The sequence below is a fragment of the Zootoca vivipara genome, chromosome Z2 (genome assembly GCF_965207765.1).
Source record: "Zootoca vivipara chromosome Z2, rZooViv2.hap1.1, whole genome shotgun sequence".
Taxonomy (NCBI): Eukaryota; Metazoa; Chordata; class Lepidosauria; order Squamata; family Lacertidae; genus Zootoca; species Zootoca vivipara.
In genome coordinates this window covers 47,608,721-47,636,300 of record NC_142585.1, presented here as the reverse complement: position 1 = coordinate 47,636,300, position 27,580 = coordinate 47,608,721, and the positions used below count along the sequence as shown (strand labels likewise).

The window sequence follows — 27,580 nt, the reverse complement described above, 5'->3', positions numbered from 1 at the left end:
CCACACTTACCTTTCCTCACAAAAACAAAAAGCCCCGCTATTTAAAGTTCAGAAAACCCGAATTGACATTTGCTCCTATTGAGTACTAAAGAACAAGTTTCCATGGGGAAAGCCCTGGGGCAAAAAAAAGAAAAGAAGGGAAGAAAAACCATCCACAAGGAACTTTTTAAGTACCGACCTATGCCTGGAATGAGCCTTGAAAAGGTAAGTATGGATAAGTCTATGGAAAGGATTTGGGGGCAGGTCTCCAGAGCCCCACTCAGCAGAATGAGCAAGAGCCCCCCCCCAAAAAAAAATCAGCAGAGCTGTCACATTGGGAAGCAAATGAACCCATGACCATCATTAAAACACAGGAAGCTGCTTTGTACTGAGTCAGATCATTGGCCCGTCTACCAGATGGCAGGGACTGAACCTGGAGCCTGCATTCAAAACAGATTTCCAGAGTCTAAAATTACCACACTGCACCACTGTTTGTGAGGGCCATTAGCTTAACAGCTTTAAAGGGGGATTAGCCAAACCTTAAGATCTCCTTCATAGGTCTGGGTGCCCCTGCCAAACAAAGTGTGGCAGCTACCCAGAGGGGCTTTTCAGTCATGGCTCCTTGGTTCCCAGGGATGCTTACCTTGCACCACCTTTGCCATCCTTTTGGCGCCAGGTTGAGAGACTTTTCTGCTTTAAACAACTCGCGACATCCTGGCCCTCTCAGATTCATTTCTCCCCCCCCTTTTTTTCTTTGAGTTTTCTAGTTTGTTGCACAGGAGTGCCAAATCCACTTTAACTGCACATGCCAAATGTGCTCGAACCCCACCTGAAAAATGGCGAGAGTCTGGGAAGCCTATCCCAAGAAACTTGCCATCAACACTCCCCATCTTATTTATCCTGCTGGGCAGAAGGCCGCGATGTATAGGGAGGGACAAACTCTTACTACCCCGCTTTCACAGCTTTAAGCTCTCGTCGTCTTAACTATGAGGCTTGTCCTCTGCCAACTATGAGGCTTGTCCTGCCAGATTCATTGGGGGTGCCAATCTTCTAGTAAGCACATCATCACCTGCTTTTTGGCAGCAGATGCAAAAACTTCTGTGACTCCAAGCTGGATGAAGTTTGCAATCTTAAAATTCCATGCATAATGTCAGGCATTAAACTTAATGCGGGGGTTATCCTAGGTTTGCCCTTGAGTAGCTTCTGTCGGTGCTGCATAATGCATCATGCGCACGCATCAATGTACTGTACAGTACTTCTTTAGTTTTCCAATCCCTTGCACATATTGCCAATTCCATCATCTCTTGATTCTGCTGGGAACTTCCAATAAGCTCAAGTAAGGTACATGTGTGTTTGTAGCCTCTATTCTCTAACTGATGCTCCTTTGTGAGAAAATAACATTTTCTGAACAATGAATTTCAGTGGGGCCCTTGTTGATTTCAGTGGGGCCTTCCTGGTATACTGAGACCAAGGGAATCAGATCTGCCTGTTCCTTATTTTGCTGCTCTCTACAAACTTGGCTTCAGCCTATCTTGATAGGGCCATGGACATTGTTAGGGGGTGTCCAAGGGGGGAGGGGTTGAGTCCCTGGGATTTTGCACCAGGCTCTAATATCTTTTCTCTTTGTTCCCTTTTTAGAAAAACTTAAATCCTTAATGCAGTCACACCATAGATTTGTATACAGCGGTACCTCATGTTGCGAACGGGATCCGTTCCAGTGGCCCGTTCGCAACATGAAAAGGCCGCCGCAACATGAAGCACCGCATTTGTGCACACGCATGATGCAATGTAGCGCTTCTGCACATGCGCGCAGGCTATGGACGTGCCAAACCCGGAAGTAACCCGTTCCGGGACTTCCAGGTTCGGCGCGTCCGTAACCTGAAAAGACACAACATTAAGTGGATGTATCATGAGGTATGACTGTAAGGGCATTACGATACAGGTCATTTGATTTTCAGTTCTTTTCCTAACTACCTCTAACATGGAACTTGCCCCTTTCACAGTAGCTGCACACTCAGTTGACAACTTTATTGAACTATCCACTATGACAGGGACCCTGAGGACCTTCTAGTAGTTCAACCCCCTGCAATAGAGGGATATGCAGCTGTCCCTTACGGGGGTCAAACTTAAAATTTTGGCATTATCAGTACCACGAGTCTAACCAATGGTGCTATTTTGGTCTTGTTCCTGGTCAATCAATCAATCAATCAGTCTCCTTTATTGGCATAGAAAGAAAATATTTAAAAATAAAAAATAAAATTGTCCAGTAGCACTTTAAAGACCAACTAAGTTTGTTCGAGGTATAAGCTTTCGTGTGCATGCACACTTCTTCAGATACACACAAAAGCTTATACCAAGAACAAATGTAGCTGGTCTCTAAGGTGCTACTGGACTATATATATATATATATATATATATATATATATATATATATATATATCAACTGCATCAAACCAACACGGCTACCTACCTGAATCTAGCATAGAAACAGTGTGTCACATACCTAGATCAGAACACAACACAGGTAATGAAACATAGTGGGAGATTTACATTTTCTTCATGTTGCGAGTTGCTTTGAGTGTACGGAAAGGCAGAGTACAAAAAGTGTTGATGATGATGATGATGATGATGAGCGAAACCAAATCAGTCTCACAACCATATGCTATTTGTTTGGGGCAAAGCACCTGCAGTTGCAGGAGATAGGGCTGCTCTTCATTGGAGCATGAAGCTGCTCTGTCTTGCCTTTCCCCTTTCCAGGAGCTGCTTCACCACCCCCACCCCCATAGGTGCCAGCTCCCTGGGGCCCTGGGTGCCTGAGCACCCACAACATTGCCCATGGAAGGGCTGGGCACCCACAAATTCCAGTGCTAGAGCCATGTACGGCACAGTTAATATCTGAATAGTACTGCTCATTCCCTTATGTGATTAATTCAAACAAGTCAAGTGCAATTCCCCAGGGGACACTGCAAACACCTGAAAGAGAGATGGAAGGAGAGTGTCTGGTTTGTATACTTTTTTCATGTTCAGCACCCAGAAGACCAGTATGGTTTTCACAAGGGACCAGCCAGATGCCCGAGGGGTTCAGAAAGGAATATTAATATTCAGACAGCTGTAGGGAATGGAACCTGTTATAGTCAGTGCTGGGTCCATAGCTGCCAAGTTTTCCCTTTTCTCGCGAGGAAGCCTATTCAGCATAAGGGAATTTCCCATAAAAAAAGGGGAGAACTTGGCAGCTATGGCTGGGTCATCTGTGCTAAAAATAGAAGATAGTCTTTGCAGAACAAAAAATTCTTTGCAGAACAAGAGTCAGAAAGAATGAAGGCCCACTCGGCCCAGAAACCTGTTTCCCACCATTATCAAAGAGATGCTTCTGGGAAGCCCACAAACAGGAGGTGGTCAACAGCTCTCCCACAGGCTGTTATTCAATGTTAGTCCTTCTCATGAGTAGACCCTTAGTGGAGTTGGCTAACTTAGGTTCATTCATTTCAGCAGCTCTGCTCTGAGTAGGACTTGGCTGAAAACAACTTTGCTGTTGTCCGTGGGAGGACAGTCTTCACAGGTATATTGTTTTTCGAACATGGAGGTTCTATTTAGTTTTATAGCTAATACCTGTTGGCAGACCTCCCCTCTTCCCTCTGAAAGTCAGCTAAGCTGGTGGCTGCCACCAACTCTTGTGAACAACTTAAGGAAACTGGAGTTCCACAGTCTGTACTAATTTTATGTAAATGAGCTTATTGTCACTACTGTTGCTGCCATTATGGACACCACCTCATATCTTTATATGGTGTGTGTCAGGTGATGGTGATTGAGCAAAGACTTCTGCTTTTCACAAATGACTGGCACACATTGCCAGGATGGGGCATTTTCCTTTTTACTTCTTGCCATGATTGGGAGCCACGGTTTTTATACAGGTGAAACTTGGGAAATTAGAATATCGTCAAGAAGCGCATTTATTTCAGTAACGCAACTTAAAAGGTGAAACCAATAAATGAGATAGATGCATGACATGCAAAGCAAGGTATGTCAAGCCTTTATTTGTTGCAAGTGTAATTATTTGTCGTTAGGCGGGTCAATTATAAATGGAATGGAATTAATGAAATGTAATAGCGATGATTATTTTTGTATTATTGCAACTACAGGTATTTGTTTTATTACTGTGGAATTTCCAAAAGAAATGCTCAGTCTCAGCCTAAAATACTTCTCAGGGTAGTAAGAATAAAACAAGAGGGACAGGGGAAGAACCAGGTGGACTAACCTGAGCTGTTTGGAGGCAAGGCAGGGGGTGGGATATAGTAAATACATGAATGCTGGGACAAACAATGGGGGACGTCATTGCCTGTGTGCTCTGTTAGTGAGTTCCAAACACAAGGTCTTCTTTCAACCATTAATGGGGACAGAGAGGTGGCAGAACAGCTGGTGGCTGAAAGATGGAGAAAGATGTTGGACTGGAAGAATCTGATTGTGATTCATCTGTTTGAAAAGCATCCCACCTCCTCCCTTGTCGTAAGTGGTTGGTAAGGAGTGGGGTGCTTCTTCCCTAGACAGATACAGAACTTCTGGGGAGAGGTGGAGGCAGTTCCTGTGGGGAAAGGCACATTCCAATGTTGGAAAAGGACAGGCCCACCCCAAAAAGGGGGCACCCATGCCCAACCCATTAACCTGCCTGTCTGTCAAAGGCTGTGTCTGGTTTCACTCAGGCTACAGAACAGTGCCAGAATTTTTCTGGGCACAGAATAAGATTTCCCCCTGTGTACAATCCTCAGAAGTGTGCATGCACACAAAAGCTCATACCAATGACAAACTTAGTTGGTCTCTAAGGTGCTACTGGAAGGAATTTTTTTTATTTTTGTTTCAATACTCAGAAATGTCAGCTTTCCTCACTTCCTCTCTTCCTAAACCCCACCCCACCCCATCTCCCCACCCTCCTGGGACCCACCAACCAGTCTGTTATTTAACATGACAGGACCTGGGAGCAGCCTGTACTGTGTCTGCTGTGCTTGAGAATCTGGACTTTAAGAACAAAAGGAAAGAAAACACAAAGAAAGAGGGAGGGAGGGAGGGAGGGAGGGAGGGAGGGAGGGAGGGAGGGAGGGAGAGAGAAAAGGCAGCATTAAGTCACATGGATTGGGCTTTAATGAAAGAATGACCCCAACACACGAGGCAGGAGATGTGAATATCATGTACAAGGAAGAGCAAAGGCAGGGTCTATGAGCTAGCTGGAGACAATGGACATAACCTAAGCACGTGCATAATTTTGAGGGACCTCAAAAGGCACGGGTTCCACTTCTCCCTCTTCCTTTAGGTGCCTTCTCAAAACACGTTTTTTTTCCCCCTGCAAAGCCTTTGCTGTAATATTTGATTCCCAAATACAGCCAGAGTGAAGTACATGCAACTCACTATGTTTCCTCCACCCTCATCCCTCAGTACCCGTGTCTCTCCCTCACCAGCATAAAATTTAGACTAGGGTCTTTGTGGCACAGGCCCTCTCTCTATTGCTTATTGTTCCCCCTATTTCCAATATCAAGATTGTGAGTGTCATTCCACGTGTAGTTAAACCAGCACCTCACACACAGCAGGTGAATGCTTCAACAGGCTTGGAGGAACTCCAAAGTTTGCAGAAGTACAAATAAATACACAGAAGAAACCCAACAGCTTTATGAGGACCGAGTATGTTCAAGTGGCCAAGAAATGCTGACTCGCGGGGGGGGGGGGAGCAGGATGCAGGTGGACAGCATAATAGTATTGCATAGGAGGGTATGGGTGGGTGGGTGGCTGGCTGGCTGGGTGGCAGCAGAACATTTTGTTGCAGGTCCCATGTGTGGTAACTATTTTACGGATATTACAGATCTGTATCTGGTGAGCAGAGGGAGGGAGCAAGCTGCACAAGCCCTCCAGGAAGCAATCACTGAACACTGAAGAAAGAGCTCCACAATGAGGAAACAGCAAAGAATCAACGAGGTAAAGACAAAAATTAAATCAAAGTTTCCATTGCTGCTGCTGCTGCCACTGCCACTGCTAAACTACATAGGCCTTGGGGAGCTGCAGAAAAAGGGCTGCTAGGAGGACGCAGGTCTTTTGGCTCCCTTTACATCTGAACCAGGGGTCCTGAGCTTGTTTCTCCCCGAAAAGCCACAACTGCTAGCCAGCCTTAAACAATTGTTCATCTGTTATTTATTCCAACAATTTACAATATATACTGCTTGACACTGTAGTCTTTAAGCAGCGGTGCAGTAAAGTCATTGCCATGGCTTGTTAGGAAGCAACAAACCACAACCTGCTTCAGGTGTAACAGGAGCCCACGGAAGAGCAACTGGCAAGGACTCTGTGCCTGCATGGTTGGTTCATGGTGAGCCATGATAAGCCAGTAAACTTGCATTGTGGTTCTGCATCAATGGGGCCATCTTAGCCTAACTACCACAGAGAGTTGTTTGTGATGATAACGTGGGAAATACAAGATACAAATAAAAGAAGTAGCTGAAATTGTTCTCTGGCTTTGTTAATATTGCTGTAAGACTAGCATCTGGTTATTGGAGTGGGGGCAGTGCTGGGCTGTTGCTAATACAGTGGTACCTCTACTTACGAATTTAATGCGTTCCGAACACACATTCGTAAGTCGAAAAAATATGTAAGTCGAATACCATAGGAATGCATTGAGAGAAAAAAATCGTAAGTAGAAGCAACCCTATCTAAAAATTCGTAAGTAGAAAAAATCCTATCTAAACCGCATCCAAGATGGCGGATGGAGCTCCATTCGTAAGTAGAAACATTCGTAAGTAGAGGTACCACTGTACAGTATTTTCCCTTTGAGGCAATACTTGTCTGGAGTCTGGGACTTGACGATGAGGAACGTACCGTAATGGTAAAAGGCACTGGAAAGTGTGTGATAACATTTGTTTTGCGGCGCAACATCTTCTAACCGAGCTGCAGAAAAATCAAGATGAATGTTCAATGAATAGGTCACCTTGCTCCCTACCTGTAACCCAAAATATGTTTAAATATTTATTTGCTAGAACTTTTTAAGTTTTAAAAAGGCCTATAAATGGTGTGTGTGGGGGGGGGTGTATTTACATCAGAGGGTAGGCACCTTTTTCTAAAGGATTCTTCTAGCTGACTACATGTTTTGAACCTCTGGGTGGATTTTCAAGCAATTCCTGGGACGTAACACTGGAAGTTCGGATGCAAGAAACAGCGTTCAGTGGACGCTGACCTGCAATAAACTTAGCAACACAGGCAAACAGCAGGATCAAAGTTTAGCCAGTGCCATTGTGGGCTCCTAACCAACCCTCAGGAATGTTAATAGTTTGCTGGCGGATAAGCAGCAACTTCATGATAGATTTGAGGAGATCTGCATTCCTTTCCATGTGACAGCTGGAGAAAGGGCTGAAGCTTGCCTTCAGCAAACAGGGCCATTATAAAAGCCACAGGGGTCACCTCCATTGACACCCTGTTGTACACCAGTGGGGTGTAGTGGTTAAGAGCAGTAGTCTTGTAATCTGGGGGACTGGGTTCGAGTCTCTGCTCCTCCACATGCAGCTACTGGGTGACCTTGGGCTAATCACACTTCTTTGAAGTCTCTCAGCCCCACTCACCTCACAGAGTGCTTGTTGTGGGAGAGGAAGGGAAAGGAGATTGTTAGCCGCTTTGAGACTCCTTAGGGTAGTGATAAAGCAGGATATCAAATCCAAACTCCTCCTCCTCCTCCTCCTCCTCCTCCTCCTCCTCCTCCTCCTCCTCCTCTTCTTCTACCAGGGCCACCTTTGAAGGTGACCCGGAAACTGCAATTAATCCAGAATGCGGCAGCTAGACTAGTGACTGGGAGTGGCCGCCGGGACTACATAACACCAATCCTGAGAGATCTACACTGGCTCCCAGTACGTTTCCGAGCACAATTCAAAGTGTTGGTGCTGACCTTTAAAGCCCTAAACGGCCTTGGTCCTGTATACCTGAAGGAGTGTCTCCACCCCCATCATTCTGCCCGGACACTGAGGTCCAGTGCCGAGGGCCTTCTGGTGGTTCCCTCATTGAGAGAAGTGAGGTTACAGGGAACCAGACAGAGGGCCTTCTCGGTAGTGGCACCCGCCCTGTGGAACGCCCTCCCAACAGATGTCAAGGCAATAAGCAACTATTTTACTTTTAGAAGACAACTGAAGGCGGCCCTGTTTAGGGAAGTTTTTAATGTTTGATGCTGTACTGTTTTTAATATTCGGTTGGAAGCCGCCCAGAGTGGTTGGGGAAACCCAGCCAGATGGGCGGGGTATAAATTATTATTATTATTATTATTATTATTATTATTATTATTATTAATTATTATTCCCAAGCTGGTGCTCTCTAGACACTTTGTACTAAAATTCCCAACAGTCCCAGCCAGCACAACACAGGTATCCCAGCTAGGGATGATGGGAGTTACAGACCAAAAGATCTAGAAGCCACTAGCTTGGGGAAAGTTGCCATAAACAAATTATTAGTATTATTTATTAAATTTGTACACCAACCTTCATCTGAAGATCCCAGGGCGATTCACAACAGAAAAGGGTAAGCACAACCTTTACTGCCACCTCAGGTGAACAAATGCAAATGTCATGGGCTGCCTGGATGATGGGGAGTGATGGGAGGCACCCAGCTGGGGAACCTCCAAGAGACCCCCAAGAGGATGAAGGCTCAGAGCCCGAGAGTGCAATGGTGATGAGTGGCTGGAGGGACAAGAGGGAGCAGAATGGGAGGAGGTGCCAGAAGCTGAAGAGGTAACAAGTTTTAGGGAGCAGGAAGAGGCTGTAGCAGAGGGCAGTCCAGAATTGGAGGCAGAAGCGGAGGCTGGAGCAGAGGGACCTGGGCCTGGCGGATCAATTATTTCCCCTGTATTTAACAGCTTGTAGGGTTTCTGATCCTTCTAGACAGGAATTTGTAGCCTGTGCCCCCTCCTCTGTTGCTTATGAAGGGAGAGGGTGGCACTGTGGTCTAAAACACTGAGCCTCTTTGGCTTGCTGATTGGAAGGTCAGCGGTTCGAATCCCTGTTGCTGTCCCAGCTTCTGCCAATCCTAGCAATTCAAAAGCACACCATCACAAGCAGGTAAACTGGTACCACTACGTTGGGAAGGTTTCCGTGCGCAGGGCCGGAGCGTCCATTAAGGCGAACCAGGCAGTTGCCTAGGGCGCCAAAATGGAGGGGGCACTGGACAGCTTGCCCCGCCGCCCGCCCGCCGTGCCCAGAAGGGAGAGTGAGGGCTCCAGCAGCGCCCTCCCTCTCCACCAGCACGGCGAGCAAGAGCGCGACAACACACCGCCAGGGCTGCAGGCAGGCAGGAGAGCGCCTGCCGCCATGCCCCACCACCCGCGCCACCCCACCTGAGGCTGGGGAAGGGACCTGGCAGGCAGGGCCGCCTTCACACCACTCCACCTCTGGGACCGCCTACCTCCCGTGCTGGCCGCCCCTTGGGGCGACGGCGGGAGAGTGAGCGGGGATGAGGGGCGTGGCACTGGAGCAGCGCGGGACTCTGCGCGCCCTTCCAGCGCTCCGGTTGTAGACCCTTGCGCCTGCCCACTAGTGGCCATGATCTTAGTTTTTTTTTTTTATGTTGAGCTTCAGACCATCTTTTGCACTCTCCTCTTTCACCCTCATTCAAAGGTTCTTTAATTCCTCCTCACTTTCTGCCATCAAGGTTGTGTCATCAGCATATCTAAGGTTGTTGATATTTCTTCCGGCAATTTTAATTCCGGCTTGGGATTCATCCAGTCCAGCCTTTCGCATTATGAATTCTGCATATAAGTTAAATAAGCAGGGAGACAATATACAGCCTTGTCGTACTCCTTTCCCAATTTTGAACCAATCAGTTTTTCCATATCCAGTCCAGAAGAGGGCAACCAAAATGGTTAAAGGCTTGGAAACAATGCCTTATGAGGAACGGCTTAGGGAGCTGGGTATGTTTAGCCTGGAGAAGAGAAGGTTAAGGGGTGATATGATAGCCATGTTCAAATATATAAAAGGATGTCATATAGAGGAGGGAGAAAGGTTGTTTTCTGCTGCTCCAGAGAAGCGGACACGGAGCAATGGATTCAAACTACAAGAAAGAAGATTCTACCTAAACATTAGGAAGAACTTCCTGAGAGTAAGAGCTGTTCGGCAGTGGAATTTGCTACCAAGGAGTGTGTTGGAGTCTCCTTCTTTGGAGGTCTTTAAGCAGAGGCTTGACAGGCATATGTCAAGAACGTTTTGATGGTGTTTCCTGCTTGGCAGGGGGTTGGACTGGATGGCCCTTGTGGCCTCTTCCAACTCTATGATTCTATGAACTGTAGCTTCTTGTCCCACATAGAGATTTCTCAGGAGACAGATGAGGTGATCAGGCACTCCCATTTCTTTAAGAACTTGCCATAGTTTGCTGTGGTCGACACAGTCAAATGCTTTTGCGTAGTCAATGAAGCAGAAGTAGATGTTTTTCTGGAACTCTCTAGCTTTCTCCATAATCCCTATGGGCAGGAGTGATTATGACCAGACCCACATATGCAAATGATATAAATGGTAATAATCATGCATGCGCATTGTTCAACAAACTTTTGGGTGTGTTTTTTTAAGTGTTTAAAAGTTGGTGCAGATGGAGATGGGAGTCAAAGATGCTTCTCACCTGGTTTAGAGATTATTTGGTTTAGAGATGGCCCTAGTTTAGGGATGCAAAAAATGGAGGGGGTGGCAATTGGTTTCCTACCTTAACGTATTCACTGCAGGACCCCATTCCATCCTGGTGCCTAGAGAAGGAGAGAGAGAAATCAAAAGTGAGCCTCATTAAAAAGTGGGTGAAAGAAAACACCAAAACAGAGGTAACATCGCTGGTGGCTGCTCCAGGGCAAGGGAGCAGCAAAGAGAGGGCAGGCCAGGAAATGCATTCACAAGGGATGCTGGGTGGAATGGCACATGTGCTTTTAATCTTAGGTTGTACTGACTGACTAACTTTATTTACTTACTTTTAAAGTTCACCTTCTCCCCAAGCAGCTTGAGGTGATGTACATGGTCCTTCCCTCATTTAATCCCCACAACAACCCTGTGAGGCAGGTTTGGCTGAGATGCAGTGAATGGCCCAAGGTCACACAGTGAGCTTCCCGGCTGAGCGGCAATTATTTATTTATTTATTTATTTATTTATTTATTTATTTATTTATACCCCGCCCATCTGGCCGGGCCTCCCCAGCCACTCTGGGCGGCTTCCAACGGAAATATTAAAATACAATAATTTATTAAACATTAAAAGCTTCCCTAAACAGGGCTGCCTTCAGATGTCCTCTAAAAGTCTGGTAGCTGCTTTTCTCTTTGACATCTGATGGGAGGGCGTTCCACAGGGCGGGCGCCACCACTGAGAAGGCCCTCTGCCTGGTTCCTTGTAACTTGGCTTCTCGCAACGAGGGAACCGCCAGAAGGCTCTCGGTGCTGGACCTCAGTGTTCGGGCAGAATGATGGGGGTGGAGACGCTCCTTCAGGTATACTGGACCGAGGCCATTTAGGGCTTTAAAGGTCAACACCAACACTTTGAATTGTGCTCGGAAACGTACTGGAAGCCAATGCAGGTCTTTCAAGACCGGTGTTATGTGATCTCGGCGGCCACTCCCCACAAATTCATCAGGCAGGCACCCTGGTTTATATATGCCTTCACTTTCTTTGAAGTGAGGCCTTGTCCTCAGTGGGGAAACCCAGCCAGATGGATGGGGTATAAATCATGTATTATTATTATTATTATTATTATTATTATTATTATTATTATTATTATCCTGTATCAGGAAGTGTGGGGTATGAAGCTTCACCACTGAGGTCTGAGGATTTAAGTGAGAAAAGGGGATGGCGTGCGTGGCTGCCCTCAGCATCAAATCTGCTGATCCTGGTGTTCACAGATCCTACCATTGCACCTTTGCTCCTTCTGCCATTTTCTTAGCGCTACCATATCAAGTGCACTGTGGGAGGTACATTTTGAAGTGGGTGAGTCTCATTCATTGGCATGGGATTGTGTTACAGTGGAGGGCATCTGGTTGGCAAAAACCATTATATAAATGTAATAATGCCCTTCAACATTTCACAAACGAATCAACTGTAACTTGAAGAACTTGAAATGAAATGTAACTTGAAGAACTTCTGCTTGGTTTCCCCAAACTCCCTCCTATTTCCGTCTTCTTCATGTGTTATATCTTTTAAAATTGTGAGCCTGATTTCATAGGCTGTCTTAGTACTGTTTTTTGTAAGCCATTTATGGGGCCTTTTTGGCTAAACACCAGGGCCAGGTGCTTCAAAGAGGCCCATGACACATTTGCTAGGGTTGCTATACTGTATTTCAAAAAATGAAAGGACATGAAAGTTGTTGAGCTTTTCTTAATTTTGCCCAAAGTTGTTGAGCAGAAAAGAAAAAGAAAAATGAAGTTACTGAGCTGTTTTTTTATTTTATTTTTTAGCAAAATCTAGACTTCCAACACGAGTTGTCATAATCCATATTTTCCCGGACATTTTTAGCGATTTTCGCCCAGACACTGCTTTTGATTGCCATATTCCAGACATATGGCAACCCTATATTTGCGGGTGTTAATTCATATGCAGATGCAAATTTAGGCTGACTTTCAGAGGGAAAGCTGACTTTTAAGCAAGCAAAGCTTCTTTTTTTAAATTTAAGTTTAAAGAAAGTAGGGAAAGATCAATAGATCTTGCTACTTGTGCAAAAAAATCTGGTCTTAGGTATCCTTGGCTATCCCCTAGCAATACCACCCCATAAAATTTTGTGCACGCTTGTTAAACTTGTATCACCCTTAAATGGTTTAAAACTATTGGCAAGTTGAGCGTTGGTAGCTCTGGGAAGGAAAGCCAAGAGAAGGTGGGACTGGAAGTGGTTTGGATCACCAAACTTCATTTGCAAATTAGGTTTGGATCAGGAGTCCATATCCCGGCCAATTCCACTAAAAAGTCCCATGTTTCGTTGCCTTTACTGTAATTACCTCTGCACTTATCAAGTTTTTGGAGAGGGAAGCAGGCGGATGAAGGGACTGGCTTTGTTAGAGGATTGTCTCAAGGCAGGGCAAAGCTCAGCTAAGCCACTTCTTAAATAAAGCAAGAACGACAACATAGTTGTGTGAACCTCCCAGAGCTACCTGACTCTATCCAAGTGCCCGATCTTTCCAGAAACTGGTCTTAACATCACTAAGAGGATTGGAGGGGAATTAGGGCTGGAAGGACAGAACACTAGAGCTGAAAGTTCCCAGAGCAGGACTGGCCATAGTAAATTCTACCCCAGGCAGCTGTGCCCTGTGGACTGCTGTTTTCCTGATGGCTGCTGCCAAGAGACTCCATGGCCAGGCATCTGCTGAGGTCCCATAGCCCAGCAGACCCCCACTGCATCTATTCCCCTTTTCCATGGGGCGGGACCAGCAGAATGCCCGATCTGTCCATGGGGACGCATGCCCTCGTTACATCCAGATAGGACTACTGTAACATGAACTATGTGGGGTTGTCTTTGCAAGGGTTTGGGAGCTTCTGCTAGTCAAGTATGCTGCAGCCATACTGCTGACTGGGGCCAGTTACAGGGAACATGTTACTCCTCTGTTAAAACAACTTCACTGGCTACTGTCCATTTCTGGGCACCATTCAAAGTGCTTTTTATGACCTTTAAAGTCCTATATGGCTTGGGACCAGGCTACTTGAACAATCATATCTCCCTGCCCAAACCTGCCCAGATGCTAAGATCCTTGGGTGAGCACATTTCCTTGGTCCCATCAACATCAGAGCCACGACTGGTGGTGACATGAGAGAGGGGCTTTTCTGTGGCTGCCCCCAGATAGAGGAATTCCCTCCCATCAGAGGTTATGCTAGCTTCCTCCTTGTTATCCTTCTGCTGGCAGGCCAAGACCTTCCTCTTCAGGCAGGCCTTTGGAGATGAAGGTACAGGTGATGATGGCCACTGGGCAGCTGTTAGGATAAACCATACATTAACCATATGGTTCTATCTAAATGTGTTTGACATATTCTTTTTAACTAGCTTGTTGTCATTACATTGTATTTTATAATTATACTAGCAGGACCCGGCCACGCATTGCTGTGGCCCAGTCAGGGCCCCTGTACCCCAGTGGAGGACGGTAGGATACCCCTCCCTCTGTTGTCCCTGGGGATGGCTCTCTGACTTGCAATGAGCAGGAAGAGCAACAGCTGGGGAAGAGACGAGCTCCCTGAGGGAAGGTGACCCATGAGGGGTGCCTTGCGCAAGGGCCCTCTGAAAACTAGAGCTGGACCTGGTCATCCATGTTCCAGAAACCAGGCAGAGTGTGGCAGCCACCTCAAGTGGCAGATGCTGGGAGGACAAGGAACAGCAACAAGATTTTAGACAAAGCTGAATGTGCTATGTGACCTGCCCTGAACCCACTAAGACAGGCTGCTGCCTTTGGGTCTGGTAAAGAAGGCTATCCACCACCAGTGTTGATGCAGCTGCCAGTCTGCACTACTTCTGTATGTGGAATGGGAGGGTGCCATTTCATACTTTGCTTCAGGCAGCAAAATATATTGATCCAGCCCTGCTAGGACCATTCATGTCAGGCACAGCAAGGACAGGCTCTATTAGCTTGCCTTTTCACTAAATAGCTGGCCCCCTCTGCCATTTCTGGAGCACTTTGACTGCAGTACCCGTGTTTTCTTCTGGAACTAAGCCAAGATCAAAACTGAAGGCACTTGTGCTCAGGTCCTGAGAACAGGATGCTGGACCAGATGAGCCATTGGCCTGATCCAGCAGGCTCTTCTTGTGTTCTTATGCTTAGCACTTGCATCCAGTACTCCAGAATCCACAGACCCACAGAGGTCGCTTGGCTTACTGGAGCAAGAAAGGCCATCACCCAGCCTTGGCTCCCTGGAATTTAAGGCTGTTTCTTGCAAGAACTTGCGTCAAATGCAAGTTGGAATCAAAGGGGAGCGGGATTAATGCCTACACATCCTGCCGTTGGTGAGTTCAGCTGAGGCCACAACAGCTGCTTATGAGCCCTCCCTCCAGCAGGGGAAATAGGCAGTCGTACTGTTACCTCTCTTGTATGAAACACCCCAGGGAGAAAACTTCAGGGATTTAATGGGACCAGTGCTGCTGCTGTGTGGTGACAAATGAGAAAGCCATCCTCGGCTCATCTCCAAAATGATATTGTAGAGCTGAGAAAGGCGTGGGAAAGGGCAGAGCAAAATGATTAGGGAGCTGGAGCAACTTCCCTATGAGGAACCCTTATGATGTTCAGAGTTTGTTTGGAAGAAAATGTGGGTATGGTAGAGGTTTACAAGATTATGCATGGGTTTGAAATAAGTGGATAGAGAAAGGTTTTCCATCCACATGGGGACCTCAAAAGACGGCTGAACGTTAGCAGACAGGTGGAAAGAAGATACGCCTCCACACAGTGGCATTCAGTACCACAAAATGTAGTGATGGCCACCAACTTTAAAAGGTCTAAAAGTGGACAAGACAAATTAATGGAGGGTGGTAAGGCTTAGATTTTGCATGCCGAAGATGCCATGTTCAATCCCTAGCATCTCCAGATAGGGCTGGGAGAGAGGGTTTGTTTGAAAGCCTGGAGAGCTATTACTAGGGCTGGGCGATGCCAGCTTTCCAACATCGCTGCGTATCACCAGCCAAACATCACAATCTGGCAATCTGGTGATACGCTGTGATGTTGAAAGGGAGGAAGAAACAACCTACATTGGGCCAGCCCCACGAGACGCTGGGTTGAAATCACCATTGCTCCCGCTGAGCAAGCTAAGCTGGCTTCATCCCAGTGCCTTGCAGGGCTGGGACCGATCCTCTCGAAGGCAGCCACGCAGCAGTAGCCAAGCGCTCTGGTGGCAGAGGGACTCAGGAGCTGTGGCAGTTTAACTCGCAATATAGTGCCAGGTGAAACAGCCATCATACCGGTCATGGGTGATGTATCAATACATCAAGCTACTACCAATCAGTGCAGACAATATTGAGCTAGATGGCGCAATGGTCTGACTTGTTTATAAGGCTAGAGCAGTGATGGCGAACCTATGACATGCGTATCAGACGTGACACGCAGAGCCCTCACTGCTGGCATGAGCCCCATCGGCCCATTCGCGCTGTTGTTGTTTTCCCCCATTTGTTCTCCCGCTCCTCCTACAGCTTGTCTCCGCTGTTAAAACCCGGATCCTTTTTTGTTGTTGTTGCTGGTAGCCAGAGATTGGTTTTTTAACCCGTTCTGTGCTGGGGTTTTTTTGGCGCTTTGGCAGACTATGTCGGAGCTGCATGTTAGTTCCAGCGAAGGTATTTATTTCTGTTCTCTTTCCCCCCCAAAAAACGCAGCAGATTTGGGGGCATCCCCCCAAAAGCAAAGCAACTTTTACACCCCCCAAAAATTCAAAATTTTGGTCAGCAGCTCCCCCCAAAAAGCTCAACAACTCTGGGCACTTTGTGATAAATAAGGGGTTTTTGGTTTGGTTAAATAATTAGTTTTTGGTTTATTAAATACAGTTATATATTACAATTATACATTTTTGTTATTTAAACTATAAATATCGTGAAATTTCTTCTTGAAGTGACACACCACCTGAGTTATGCTCGGTTTTTTGGTGAATTTTGACACACCAAGCTCAAAAGGTTGCCCATCACTGGGCTAGAGTGTCAGATGAGAACATGGGAGACCAGGGTTCAAATCACAGGAAGCATGTGATGTAGGAAATTGCCCTGTCAAGTGAAAATTAACAGACATGAAAAACAACGGACTCAGATTTATGGCCTGATGACTGGAGATCACTGGCTGCCCTTAGATTCTGAATGTGGACTCATATTTCTTTCATAGACCGCCCCTTTTCTGTGATGTATTATGACGCTTCTGGATCAAACTTACTAGCTGCTTTGCTTCTCAATATTCTCTGGTTGACTCTGTTATTTCCTCCTACCGATGGAGAACTCTGCAAAGGCTCTTATGTACCCCATAAGGGAATAAGGCCAGATTTTATTTATAACAGGTTCCAGACAGGGAATCTTTCCCAGCCCTTCCAGGAGGTGCTGCCGGGGACTGAAGCTGTAACCTTCTGTGTGCACAGCAGATGCTTTGTCACTGAACTACAGCTCTTCCTCTAAATCCTGCTCCTTCTCCATGAACAGAGGACAAATCCTGTTCCTTTCACATTTTACCTTTAATTTACCCAAAACAATCTGTCCTTGAAATCTATGCATTTCCAAATTTTGTAAAGAACTCCTCCAACAACAACAACAACATCATAGTGTATATTATAAGAAATGTGCAGTAAGACGCTGCTGAGTTTCTACAAGAGCTTAAAAACAAACAAATCACAAACTGATGCAGAAACTTAAACTGATGGTCTCAGTTTAAGACTCGGGCACTTAGAGATAGTGAGCAACTGAAAGTGACAGGTTCTTTCATCCCGTTGGCGTAAACTGCTCATACCTGTAAACAGTTGCACTGAAGCAACATTTAGCGTCACTGGTCCCCTAGTGACACATATTTTGACTCAGCATTGGGTGTTTTTTTGTTTTTCCCAGCTTCCCTTGGGAACGGGGAGGAAGCTTGGAGCACAAGGATCTAGATGCACATGTTTCCGCTGCCCCTTCCTGTCCTGCTCGGCCCTCCTCCCATCTGTTTCCCTGAAATGTTCCCAAATGGCGGGAACATGAAGGAACACCTTGCAGGACGGAAAAGGGTGGTTGGTGAAGATGACTGAAAATAACTCACCGGATCTTGGGGTCAGGAGCCAGACAAGGCCTCCACTCACGCTTGCTGGGGCTAAAGGATGGCTCCTCTCAGACCCAGTGCACCTCATCACGGACTAATTTCTTCACAGGGAAGCAGATTACGGCTAAACATCAGGAAGAGCTTCCTTCACAGTAAAAGCTGCTCAGCTGGGGAACAGGCTGCTATGGGTAGTTGAGAGATTTCTTTTACTGGGGTGCTGTGGTTGCAAGATCCCTGGTTTTCATCAGGGGGTGGATTAGATTACAGTACTTCCAAGGCACCTCCTCATTCTATGATAAAGACTAAACTCTGAGATCAAGAGGTGATCTGTTTACGACCGGCAACAAAGGTTGGCACAGTTGTGCCTTTTAAAAACAGCAACCATTGCATCCTTGATCCAGAGCCTCTTGGCCCCGTGCTTTCTAGGCATGGAACAAGCACAAGTGTGGATGAGCATTTATCTTTATGCCCAATACCACTTTTTGCTTTTGATTTGAATGGAGCTGAGCACTCAGATGGAAGCAAGGGATGTCTGTTTCCAGGGAACAGGGAAACACTAGGCACTAAAGCTGCAAAAGCAACTTTTAAAATGAGGTTGAAATTGGAGAGATCCCTGCCCATCAGAAAGCCAAGTGGACACGGACAGTTTGTCAGGCATAAATGCACCTGATGTTTAAATATTAAAGATTGCACCATCTTATCTTTCTTAGAAGATAAATATACCAGTCAGTTTTATGGTTACTACAGCAATAACACCCAGAGCATATCTTCTGACTTTGGGATTCTTAAAATATACATGCCCATGTCTGAGCATAGGATTATAGTTTAGGATGCTGTTGGTGCTGTGGTCTAAACCACTGAGCCTCAGAGGGTCAATGGTTTGAATCCCTGTGACGGTGTGAGCTCCCATTGCTCTGTCCCAGCTCCTGCCAACCTAGCAGTTTGAAAGCACACCAGTGCAAGTAGATAAATAGGTACCGCTGTGGTGGGGAGACAGACGGCGTTTCTGTGCACTCTAGTTTCCGTCATAGTGTCCTGTTGCACCTGAAGTGGTTTAGTCTTGCTGGCCACATGACCCAGAAAGCTGTCTGTGCACAAACACTGGCTCCCTCAGCCTGAAAGCAAGATGAGCGCTGCAGCCCCAGTCACCTTTGACTGGACTTAACCGTCCAGGGGTCCTTTACCTTTTACTTTAGTCTAGGGTAGCCATGTGTCCTTTTGAATTATGGTGCTCTTGAGAGTCCCATGGGTTGCAAGAAGATCAAACCTATCCATTCTGAAGGAAATCAGCCCTGAGTGCTCACTGGATGGACAGATCCTGAAGCTGAGGCTCCAATACACAATGCTGGCTATTGCCCTTCACACTAGCAGCCAAAGGTGCGTATAGTCAAAGCTATGGTTTTCCCAGTAGTGATGTATGGAAGTGAGAGCTGGACCATAAAGAAGGCTGATCGCCGAAGAATTGATGCTTTTGAATTATGGTGCTGGAGGAGACTCTTGAGAGTCCCATGGACTGCTAGAAGATCAAACCTATCCATTCTTAAGGAAATCAGCCCTGAGTGCTCACTGGAAGGACAGATCCTGAAGCTGAGGCTCCAATACTTTGGCCACCTCATGAGAAGAGAAGACTCCCTGGAAAAGACCCTGAGGTTGGGAAAGATTGAGGGCACTAGGAGAAGGGGATGACAGAGGACGAGATGGTTGGACAGTGTTCTCGAAGCTACGAACATGAGTCTGACCAAACTGCGGGAGGCAGTGGAAGACAGGAGTGCCTGGCGTGCTCTGGTCCATGGGGTCACGAAGAGTCGGACATGACTAAACAACAACAACAACAACAGCCATGTGTCCTATTTTGCAAAGGGCAGTCCTTGGAAAGGCTGTTGAATCAAAATCCATTTTAAGGGGTCAAGAACCAAATAACCGACAGCAGGAGGAGATTTGCCCATCAACCATTGGCATCTGGGGGACAGCACATTCAGCAGGTACTCAGCTCACCTGGTCACAGTCTTCCCCACTACGGTGAGAGGTGTTGTATTCCTATTTAAACTTCCTATACATTACCATATGCACATTATCGCTTCTAATCTAGCTACCTCCTCTGTGGGCAGATTGCCACGCTGCCGAGTCAATGCTTAAGGGCAAGATCTGGAGTGTATACAAAAGCTGCATGGTATCATGTGAGCTTCCTCCCTGTGAACTCTTGACAGTGCACCTATTTGCAAACTTCTCGCACAGAATTAATGTGGGAATGGCATGTTGGGCTTCCCCAGTACACTGTAGTTTCAGAAAGTTGAATGCACAACACAAGCTCACGACAGGACTTTGGGGGGGGGGGACATATTGGAGGTGGCTGTGATTGCCACCTTCAAACGGGGTGATTTTCACAGGATTGACTCCAAATACAGGCTTTCTGAAGCACCATTTGGTTTAGAGCCTTCTCTTTCAGAGCCTGCCAGCTGTCTGGTGGGAAATTTGTTTCACACGCTTGCAAGGACAGCAACTGGGGAGAACCATGAGAAAAATTCCAGGGCAGGAGGGAGTGAGGGCTCCAGGCAGGAAATTGGGAGCATGAGAGCAACTGGGGAACAGAATTTAAGATGGTCTTAAGGAACTCCCTGTAAAGGCACGAGGCCCCTCAGCTTGTGAAATGCAACAGTTACATCTTAAGTCCCAGTGAGCCCCCCCCCGCCCCCGCAACTTGGACTTCCACTCAGTTGCCACAAGGGAAGAATGAAAATACTATAAATAACCCTTTCCGTCTCCTAACTGTAAGCAGATGTCTTTGGCTGTGACTTCATCCTGAGATGAGGCCGGCTTGTGGCAATATTCAGGGAGCCATGCGAATGAATGGCCCGTGGGATTCTTGAATGAAACTAAACTTTCTCTCTCTTTTTTTTTTTTTTGCAGCCGGTCAAAGTGCCTGAGATGAATTCCAGTACAGTACTCTTTTTAGAAGGAGGCTCTACAGCCTGGGAGCACCAAGCTAGCCAAGTTGCTATGGCCCTTCCTGGGCCCTTTTGGAGGCTCTATCAGGTGTGGAGCTGGGCAAGGATGTGAAAGAGTTCTTCCATATTTGAACTGAAGTGGCAGGGAGTGGAGTGGGGTAGAGCCATCAGTTTTAAGTGTGGGAACACCTGGTTAGGGGGGGGAGAGTGTTGGTTTGGGGGGGGAGTGAAAAGAGAGGCTGACTGGGGCTCCTTTGTTTCCCTTCCAAAACAAATTCAACAAGTGAAAGCTGGGGGTGTGTGAACCTAATGTTAAGCTTGCTCAGAGTAGTCCCACTGAAATGAATGGGCATGACTAAAGGCTTGTCCATGCTTCCTTCTGTGCCATGTTTCTAGGTCTGAGCTTTGCAGATCTGCATCCACGCAGGTTTTTTTTGTTTGGTTTCCATCCTGGCTCTTTCGGTAGGGAATTGTTTTACTGCTCATTTGGAGCAAATAGCAATTGGGTTTCCCGCAGACTTCAGTGGTAAAAAAAACCAGCTCAGACATGGAAAGCCCAGACCTGCGTCTAGAAAGCACAGAGCAAAAGTAAATGTGGATGTGTGGATGCATGACTTCGACACGTGGAAGGCATTTTTCAGCTGCGATGAGACTGCCTAAAAGAAGCTGTTTCATTGGAACAATCAGGGAGATGAGTGCATATTTTTTTTCTGTACTGCAGTAAGCTGCCGTGGGTTGACTATGCCACAAAAAGCAGCCTATTGTTGTGTATATAAATTAAATAAATAAAAATAAACCTGCCTTTTAAGAAGTTGTGCATGATCTGCCTGGTTGGAGGTGTAGATTACAACTGCAAGTGGAATGAACCACTGTTTGAAGCTTAGACCTCTTCCTTCTTCTCATATCTAATAACTTGTATGGGGCTTCTGTCCCTCCCTTGAAATTGAGACCTCTCCATCAGGCAGGGTTGTGGCAGAGGTCCCAGCTGAGGGACGACTCCACCTTTAAACCCTGGTGGCTGATCCATAATCAAGCACTCCTGCTTTTACAAAGCATTGCACAACAATTGTTAGGGTAATGCAAGGTCTACTACAGAGCAGAGTAACAATTTTGTCTTACTGAGATAAAAACAACAACTTGTTTATTTGAAAGGGCCCTGTTTTGCTTTAGGACCAGCAAATGCTTAATGAATCTTACAGAAAACAAGGGATGAACTGTAGCTGAGAATCGTAGAGCAATTCTGCCATGCTATAAAGTTCCTAGAGAAATTATCTGCCATAATAACTTCGCAAGAATGGAAGAAACCTCTTGTGAGAAAGTTTTGTGAGAAAGGCTGTGTAGCGATTGCAGTAATTTAGAGACATTTCCTTACAGGAAGCATATTGGGATGGGAGTTTAGAGACGAACCCGAGAGAATCCGAGTGAGAGGGTTGTATGTAGCTGCTAATTGATAACATCACTGTGTTTAGTCTTGTCTTCAAGAATAAGCGATGTTGATGTTGTCTTCGAGACTAAAAGAAAGTGCCTATGTCTAAAAGATTCCCCATATTCCAAGGACATATCCCAATATCGTTGCTGGAGAACAGTCTTTTGTTTTGCCCGTTAAAGATATTTGGAAGAACCTTTTGCAAACATTTCGCTCAGGGATGGGGCACCCATGGCCTTTCACAACTCCTATAATCTCTGACCACTGGCCATGCTGGCTGGGGGTATTCATGCAATCCTTGCAACAACGCTGTAAAGCAGGTTAGCACATTTCAGACAAAAAGGGCAGTATTCAGTGCCACTCATGGACTAACATTTTTTTTAAAAAAATGTGTGTGTCTTTTGATTACAGAGGGTAAACTGGATTTAGCCACGTGGAGGTTTAACTTTCAAGTTTCTCTCTCCCTCCTGCGTCTTTCAAACGGCAACTTACAGACTCTTAGCTCTCTCTTGCCCTTCACAACCAAACTCTTTCTTTCTCTGACTCAGACTCATGTATTTTTTTAAAAGTTTGCAGTACAGAGAGACACATATACAGAGAGATTCTTCAGCCGCTCAGCCGTTGGTGGAAGGGAAACCCCAAACGGTCTTGAGATGAAAAGGTGGGTCAGTTCCCCCAGCCCAGAGTCAGCACATTTCTTTATCAAGCCTTAAGTTTATGGGAGAGGGAAAGGGAGAGGGAGAGGGAGAGGGAGAGGGAGAGAGAGAGAGAGAGAGAGAGAGAGAGAGAGAGAGAGAGAGAGAGAGAGAGAGAGAGAGAGAGAGAGAGCGCTGCCCTTAAGGGAGCCAGCAGCACAAACTATCAAAGGAAAAGCACAAATATAGCCCCCTAGAAGGCTGAGAAAGGGCAGGTGGGTGGGCTGAAAGGAGGAGGACAAGGCAGAGAAAGAGGAGCAGGGGAAGGAAAAGGTTAACGTTCCCGTGAGTGATTTTTCAAAATCAAATTACCTGCACTGGGGAGGGGGGTGAACTGGGACTGTGGCACTAGGGAACTGGGCAAGTCAGTGGGCTTTAACTGGAACCAACTGCCAAATACCTGCTATCTGCTGTGGATAAAAAGACTCCTGATCTGGCTCAGAGTCCCCAGAACCAGCTTAAAAAGATAATGCCAACAAGGGCTAGATACTGGAATATAATCAAATCTAGTTCAGCCTTTAACCTCAGAAGTTTATTTATTAATTGACATTTATACCCTGCCCTTCCCAGATAGTTATGCAAACTATAGAGATGTGCACCTATCACCACCCAAAGCCATGGGCAATTAAAAGTGGCTTTGAATTCCACCTGACCATGCCTTTAAAACACTCTCATAACACTATGATGCAGCCATGGCTTCGCCAAAAGAATCCTGGAAACGGTAGATGGTTAAGAATGCTGTGAAGGGTTAGGGCTCTATGAAGGGTCCCCTTAACAAACTACAGTTCCCAGGGCTGGTTTTTCTGCGCTGCTTTATTGGGGGGATACTCTTGTGCCATAGCCCCCCAAAAGACATGTGACAGAACAGCAGCAACAACCTAGAACATTTGTGGTATGAAAAGTTACAGGATTTCAGTAGGAAATGACAGGACATGCACTGATTGGAAATGAAACAAAATAAAAAAAATTCCTTCCAGTAGCACCTTAGAGACCAGCTAAGTTTGTCATTGGTATGAGCTTTTGTGTGCATGCACACTTCTTCAGATACATTCAGGACATTCTATACAAGATCTCAAAGTAGCTGTCTTATTACAAAAGAATTTCAGAAATAGACTGGAAAGAGAAGTTGCTGAACTGCAACTTATTACCAAGCTTAAAACCATGGAGAGGCCTGGTCTGAATAAAGACATTGGATTCTTATCTCATTATACAGTACATGATAAAACTATCTTTAGCCATCTCACCCCTTGCTTTTTCCTGTAAGACCAATTGCAGCCGTTAACAGTCAGTCAATCACCCATTCCTACCATCCTTCTGAGTAACACCCATCCTCTCACTATATATAAGCGTCTGGTGACTTCTGTTTCAGTGTATCTGAAGAAGTGTGCATGCACATGAAAGCTCATACCAATGACAAACTTAGTTGGTCTCTAAGGTGCTACTGGAAGAAATTTTTTTTCTTTTGTTGTGACTACGTCAGACCAACACGGCTACCTACCTGTGATTGGAAATGGAGCAGTCTGTCAACCCCCAAACCTCTGCGTGCGCAAGCACAAAAGTAGGATCAATCTAGCACAATACACTAGCGCAAAACCATCACAAATACACAACAGAAGGACATCTGGAGGTTTCATTAAATTGAGACCGTTTAGTAAAACCCTCTTTCGCCTTTCTACCAACCATCTTCAGAAACATTCTGCTGCTCTGATCCTGCTACAGCTTCCTACATGTGCTGTGGCTGAAGAACTATTGAGCTACACATTACACACAAGTGTGCGCAGCAAAACTCCCACAGTCCCCTTCCTTCGAGGAACAGTTGACTTAGAGCTGAGAAGAGGTGCTGGCGTGGGAAGAATGAGTGCTGAACCCTTTTGCTTAATGCTTTCCCCTTCTGCCATCTTTCTGCTGCAGCTCCCCCTCCCTCCACTGAAGTACAATACCTGTGTTTACCTTCACAGGGTTCCAAATGTTGTGTTTGCAATTATTCATGTAGTTCAGTTCTCAATTAAACCACAAGCTGAGCGTCAGCTCTTCATATCCAATATGGAAATAAATAACAATACTGGCCTACTTTACAGAGAGGGCTGTTGTAAAGACTACTACTGAGACAAGATAAGGATGAAGTTATTGGGTCACTGGGGAGAAATATACCATGAGTTGACTCCAGGTTTAGGGTTGTAGCAAATGTGAATCCTATTCAGAGTAGATCCCCAGAAGTTAATGGACATGACGAGTATTGGATACAGTGCCAAATTGTACTTAGCATAGATCCACTGAAACCAATGGGATTTAAGGTAATAATGAAAAGGTCTTAGATAGGAGTGAGAGTAGTTTAGTCAGTACAGCATGAGACCCTTAATCTCAGAGTTGTGGGTTTGAACCCCACATTGGGCAAAAGATTCCAGCATTGCAGGAGGTTCAACTAGACCCTCATGGTCCCATCCAACTCTACAATTCATGATTCATCCACATGTAAATTTTAAATGTACAGTATTGCACTTTATGGTGACACTGCAGCTTTGCACAGATCCTACCTGATGATGATGGTGTGAAGATAAGATGGCTAAGGAGGAAACAGTATACCTCCTTTCAGGGCAGGGGCTTAGTTTAACTTAGTGATTTTCTGCCCCTGTTTCTGGGACCCAGGTGGCGCTGTGGGTTAAACCACAGAGCCTAGGGCTTGCCAATCAGAAGGTCGGCAGTTCGAATCCCCACGATGGGGTGAGCTCCCATTGCTCGGTCCCAGCTCCTGCCAACCTAGCAGTTCGAAAGCACATCAAAGTGCAAGTAGATAAATAGGGACCGCTCCGGCGGGAAGGTAAACGGTGTTTCCATGCGCTGCTCTGGTTCGCCAGAAGCAGCTTTGTCATGCTGGCTACATGACCCGGAAGCTGCCTGCGGACAAACGCTGGCTCCCTCGGCCTGTAGAGCGAGATGAGCGCCGCAACCCCAGAGTCGGACATGACTGGACCTGATGTTCAGGGGCACCTTTACCTTTACACCCCTGTTTCTAGGAAGTCTGCACTTCCTCAAAAACTTAGTGGAGAATCTAAACCAGAAGACTGATAATGGTAGGAAGATGACACCATAGGCGCCAGCTCCCTGGGGCCCTGGATGCCCAAGCACCCACACATTTCGATGCCAGGGCCATACACGCTGCATGGCACCCACAGCCCTGGGCACCCACAGTCGTGGGGCCAAGTTGGCACTCCTGGATACCACAGAAACTAGGCAACACTCTCCACTACTCAACCTTACTTAGCAGGGTGAGTTTGGATGTCCTTAAGGTGCCACAAAAAAACCAAAGAGCCACTCCCACCTGGCCCAGCGTGAACTGAGAATCCAATAAGAACTACAGATCTAACAGCTTCCTGAGCCCAGTGGTTGTAATATATATTTGGGAGGAAAACTCAGCTATATGGTGTTAACGTGCAAAATCCTACATGGAACTATCAGTCGTGGGAACATTGCTCAGTTATGCACGCTGCTCACTGACATCAGCCCAACACGCAGCTAAAACTGGTGTGCAAAAGATTAGCTGACTCACGAATGCACCCCACTCCATCTTTCATTGCTTTATTACTCAGCAGCTTGACGACTCCAATGTACAAACTGTCTCGGCTGGAAAAAGAAATGGCTGTGAGCCAGTGAAATGTTAGCTGCATGACAGGAGTCCTCTTGGAGTGAGTGGGTGGATGAAGTTAGTTGCTGCTACCTAAGGTCCCAATGCTTTTCATGGGACTTAGATGTGGCGAATTTCATCTGGATTGCATTAGAATTCTACCTGTGGTGATTGATCCACAATGACTTAGCACACACATAAGTCACTTAATGCTACATATTTAACAGTTACATTTAGGCATGACCCAAGCTGGATCTAGACCATGGGTAGGCAAACTAAGGCCTGGGGGCCAGATCTGGCCAAATCGCCTTCTAAATCCGGCCTGCGGATGGTTCGGGAATGAGTAGAATGTGTCCTTTTATTTAAAATGCATCTCTGGGTTATTTGTGGGGCATAGGAATTCATTCACCACCCCCCCAAATATATAATCCAGCCCCCCAGAAGGTCTGAGGGACAATGGACCGGCCCCCTGCTGAAAAAGTTTGCTGACCCCTGATCTAGACACATGAAAGAAGCATTTCAGTTACGGTAAATGCGTTGTAAATTTAAACAGGGAAATCTGGAAGGGAAAGATGGGACTCCACAGTGCCATCTGGTGGCACAGTGTTCTATCGCATATACAACACATATAAATCACTACGATATCTGCTTTTGTTTCTGATGTTTTTGATCTGTTTTATGGTTCTCGTTTGTAGGCTGTCTTGGAAATCTAGATTAATAAAATTATGTTGTTTTTTAAATTGCTTTTTCTTTACCAATCTAGCCAAGTCCCCAGATTACGACCAAAGCCCAATTTGGGATGCTCAAAAGGACCAACAACATGTCTACAACATCACCTTTTAAGGTCTATTTTCAGTGAGATTCAAAAGTTCGGTGATATACAAAAGTTTATACCCAGTACAAAGTATATTTTTATAATACACCAGAATAAAATAAATACTTTAAAAATCTAATCTAACAGGGAACAAGAACAAAGAGGGGGGAGAAAAGAGAGAGAGAGAGAAAGAAAAGGAAATGGGAAAAGATTTTTTAAAAAATATTTCCGATTCTGGCTGTCAGCTAAATACAGTATTTACCCATTAACATTCAGCTACTCTATTTTTTATAAGCCAATATTTTTTTCCAATCTTCAAATCCAAGTTCATTTTCTCTTTCACATGAGAAGACCAAAATAAATTTCCAATTCTTAATAAATGTCAATAATGGTTTTTATCTAATTAAA

The 27,580-nt window shown here is 45.9% G+C and overlaps 1 protein-coding gene and 1 long non-coding RNA gene across 8 annotated transcripts in view; one reads left to right on the top strand and one right to left on the bottom strand.

Moving 5' to 3' along the window:
- Positions 1-27,580, bottom strand: part of SH2D3C (SH2 domain containing 3C) — an 83,713-nt gene that overhangs the window by 31,687 nt on the left and 24,446 nt on the right. For all 6 annotated transcript variants that reach the window (XM_088665325.1, XM_088665324.1, XM_088665323.1 and 3 more), the window contains one exon: positions 10,678-10,717. In XM_088665325.1, the coding sequence (XP_088521451.1) occupies positions 10,678-10,717 (40 nt within the window). The remainder of the gene's footprint in view (positions 1-10,677; positions 10,718-27,580) is intronic.
- Positions 5,842-27,580, top strand: part of LOC148686668 (uncharacterized) — a 29,604-nt gene continuing 7,865 nt past the window's right edge. Inside the window, exon 1 of one of the 2 annotated variants that reach the window (XR_015948760.1) lies at positions 5,842-5,937. This is a non-coding gene — a long non-coding RNA (uncharacterized LOC148686668). The remainder of the gene's footprint in view (positions 5,938-27,580) is intronic. The other variant, XR_015948761.1, reaches the window with a different exon arrangement.